This window comes from Chlorocebus sabaeus, chromosome 20 (assembly GCF_047675955.1).
Source record: "Chlorocebus sabaeus isolate Y175 chromosome 20, mChlSab1.0.hap1, whole genome shotgun sequence".
NCBI lineage: Eukaryota > Metazoa > Chordata > Mammalia > Primates > Cercopithecidae > Chlorocebus > Chlorocebus sabaeus.
Genome location: NC_132923.1, coordinates 4,742,516 through 4,746,346, shown reverse-complemented (window position 1 = coordinate 4,746,346; position 3,831 = coordinate 4,742,516). Strand labels below are relative to the sequence as shown.

The 3,831-nt window shown below is 45.2% G+C and overlaps 1 protein-coding gene across 1 annotated transcript; it reads right to left on the bottom strand.

Annotated features, from left to right (window-relative positions):
• Window positions 1–2,028: 2,028 nt before the first annotated feature.
• Window positions 2,029–3,147, bottom strand: OR6Y1 (olfactory receptor family 6 subfamily Y member 1). The gene has a single exon (XM_007976614.3). It carries the CDS (start codon window positions 3,145–3,147, stop codon window positions 2,170–2,172), a length of 978 nt encoding a protein of 325 aa, XP_007974805.2. The 3' UTR covers window positions 2,029–2,169.
• Between the last annotated feature and the right edge of the window lie 684 nt (window positions 3,148–3,831).

Sequence of the window (3,831 nt, the reverse complement as noted above, 5' to 3'; positions counted from 1 at the left end):
AGCTTGTGCATTTGTCACGTATTTCTCGTGCCATGGTTTTCGTCTCTTTCATTTCGTTTGTGAGCTTCTCTGCATTAATTACTCTAGCCATCAATTCTTCCACTTTTTTTTCAAGATTTTTAGTTTCTTTGCGCTGGGTACGTAATTCCTCCTTTAGCTCTGAGAAATTTGATGGACTGAAGCCTTCTTCTCTCATCTCGTCGAAGTCATTCTCCGTCCAGCTTTGATCCGTTGCTGGCGATGAGCTGCGCTCCTTTGCCGGGGGAGATGCGCTCTTATTTTTTGAATTTCCAGCTTTTCTGCCCTGCTTTTTCCCCATCTTTGTGGTTTTATCTGCCTCTGGTCTTTGATGATGGTGATGTACTGATGGGGTTTTGGTGTAGGTGTCCTTCCTGTTTGATAGCTTTCCTTCTAACAGTCAGGATCCTCAGCTGTAGGTTGTAGCTGTAGGAGATTGCTTGAGGTACACTCCAGACCCTGTTTGCCTGGGTATCAGCAGCAGAGGCTGCAGAAGATAGAATATTTCTGAACAGCGAGTGTACCTGTCTGATTCTTGCTTTGGAATCTTCCTCTCAGGGGTGTACTCCACCCTGTGAGGTGTGGTGTGTCAGACTGCCCCTAGTGGGGGATGTCTCCCAGTTAGGCTACTCAGGGGTCAGGGACCCACTTGAGCAGGGAGTCTGTCCCTTCTCAGATCTCAACCTCCGTGTTGGGAGATCCACTGCTCTCTTCAAAGCTGTCAGAGTCGTTTGCCTCTGCAGAGGTTTCTGCTGCTTTTATTTATCTGTGCCCTGTCCGCAGAGGTGGAGTCTACAGAGACAGGCAGGTTTCCTTGAGCTTCTGTGAGCTCCACCCAGTTGGAGCTTCCCAGCAGCTTTGTTTACCTACTTAAGCCTCAGCAATGGCGGGCGCCCCTCCCCCAGCCTCGCTGCTGCCTTGCCGGTAGATCACAGACTGCTGTGCTAGCAATGAGGGAGGCTCCGTGGGTGTGGGACACTCCCGGCCAGGTGTGGGATATGATCTCCTGGTGTGCCTGTCTGCTTAAAGCGCAGTATTGGGGTGGGAGTTACCCGATTTTCCAGGTGTTGTGTGTCTCAGTTCCCCTGGCTAGGAAAAGGGACCCTGGCTAGGAAAAGGGATTCCCTTCCCCCTTGCGCTTTCCAGGTGAGGCAATGCCTCGCCCTGCTTCAGCTCTCGCTGGTCGGGCTGCAGCAGCTGACCAGCACCGATCGTCTGGCACTCCCCAGTGAGATGAACCCAGTACCTCAGTTGAAAATGCAGAAATCGCTGGTCTTCTGTGTCGCTCGCGCTGGGAGTTGGAGACTGGAGCTGTTCCTATTCGGCCATCTTGCTCCGCCCCCCGCATTTTTTTTAAAATTAGGTTTATATACTTGGTTTTCCACTGAGAGTTTAATTTTTATAAGCTTATTTTAAAGTGTTTTTTAATATTCAAGGTTGGTATATGTTATTATAACATTAATAACAAAAATTAGTAATAGTTTTCACTTTGTTATTTGGTATAAACTTAATCTTTTGTTTTTAAAAGCCTTAACAAATTAGTCATTTATGTTACTTGGAGGGAAGTGGATGGAGTCTCCCTATGTTGACCAGGCTGGGCCCAAGTTCCTGGACTCAAGGGATCCTCCTGCCTCAGTCTCTTGAGTAGCTGGGACTACAGGTATGTGCCACTGTGCCTAACAGGCATTAATTTATGTTGATCTTTTTCTTTTACTTCTACAATATAGAGTGTAAAAAAAAAACCTTTTTCTAACCACCTGAGAGATGAACGGTGGTTTTACTCTTTATATTTAATTGTTTGTCCTTTCTGGCATTTATTTTGATAAGTTGTGTGGAAGAAGTATTTATCTTCCTCTTTTCCTCCCTCCTACCACTTGGCGCTCTCTCTCTCTCTCTTTCTTCCTGATTTCAAATAGATTTGCTACCATTTTAAAACTTGTCTCTCAGCGTGATAACAGAGGTTACTTCTTGAGAACAAGTTTTTCTAGTCATGATTGTGTGTACACACACACACACGCACACACACACACACACACAGAGGAGAGCAGTGTTACAGTACTGGAGATTGGGGGATAACCACAGACAAGACTGAGGGGAAAAGTGTGTCGTGATCATCTCTCAGTTTAAGCCTGAAAAGAATCTAAACATTTTTTAACTACTGAAAACCCCATTTCTCTGGGGCCCACTTCCTCTGCAATGTATGATCTTTCTGAGGGCTGCCTTTACGTCACGATTCCTCAGACAGTAAATGATGGGGTTGAGGAGTGGAATGATGACAGTGTAGAGAACAGATACCACTTTGTTGGAATTGTAGGCATACATGAGTTTGGGACGGGCATAGGTGAAAAGGGTTGTGGAATAGAAGAGAATTACAATGGTCAGATGGGAGGCACAGGTGGAGAATGCCTTTTGGCGGCCCTGAGCAGAAGGGATCCTGAGGATGGTGGCAAGGATAGCAGCATAGGATGCCACCACAACACAAAGAGGAATAGCAATGACCATGAGGGCCAAGAAGAAGTCCACCAGCTCAGCCTGTGAGGAGTCCTCACAGGAGACGTTAAGGAGTGGAGAGATATCACAAAAGTAGTGATTGATCTGAGGCGTGCCACAGTAGTGAAGTTGCGCTATAAAAACCATCTTAATCATGGCAGTCATGAGTCCACAGAACCAGCATCCTCCAGCCAGTGTGCCACAGAGCTGGTTGATCATGATGACTGGGTAGCGTAGTGGATTACAAATGGCTACATAGCGGTCAAAGGCCATGACAGCAAGAAGGGTGTACTCAGTGCAGACAAAGGTCACAAAAAAGTAAAGTTGAGTCATGCAACCATTGAAGGAAATACTCTTGTCGTGACTGAGGAAGTCAACAAGCATCTTGGGGCTGATGACTGTGACATACCACATCTCCAGGAAGGAGAGGTGGCTCAGGAAGAAGTACATGGGCTTATGTAGCTGCCCATCACTGTGGATAGCTAAGATGATAAGAAGATTCTCCAGCAATGTCAGCAAGTAGGTTGCCAGGAAAACGGAGAAAAGAAGAAGCTGGAAGGCTGGTCGTGTTGGAAACCCCAGAAGAATGAAATGTGTTGTCACTGTACGATTATCTACTTCCAGAATTATGGTGGTCATGACTGGCTGTGGGCACAGACAAAGTCAGTTCCTTCCATGACACAAGCACTAGTCTATGGTTATTTGTATTGAGAAAGCCCACCACTAGCAAATTTATCACAATAGGAGGTCTCTGCTTTTTTATCTGACTGCCTCTTGAATTATGGTGAGAACCAAAGCTTTTGAGAAAAGGGAGCTTATATTTTAACTTGTTTTCAAATTTTCTCAAGAGCAGTAACTTGTCCAGGGTCATACGAAATAGAGGTTATAACTTTCTAAATCCTAGTTCTGTGCTTTGCCAATATATCACTTTTGGGCACACAAAAAAAATGGTCTCCAGACCACCCTTTCGCTACAGGCAAAACATCCCCATCTACTGAATATGGAGAGGAGGAAGAGGACCCAATTACCCATTCTCTAGGGGCAATTTGTGTGACTCTGGAGTGGTTGCATGACCCCACTTATCTTTGAAATGCAGAGAATTTTCCTGCTTTTGTCTAACAAGGTGCTTAAGCTTGAATGAAGCAATAGCTGAGTCCACCCACAGGACTAACAGCAAAATCAGGTTTGATGCAATTATTCACCAGCTTTTCAGAGAGCAAACCTGATTGGATAACTTTAAGGGTAATATTTTCTTCAATACAATCCATTGTATAAAATGCTTGCTTAGGAGTTTGACAAAAGTGCATTCAAATCCAACTTTTG

What these genes read in the sequence shown, in the direction of transcription:
- OR6Y1 (XM_007976614.3), bottom strand. Translation starts at nt 3,147, where the DNA reads ATGACCACCATAATTCTGGAAGTAGATAATCGTACAGTGACAACACAT.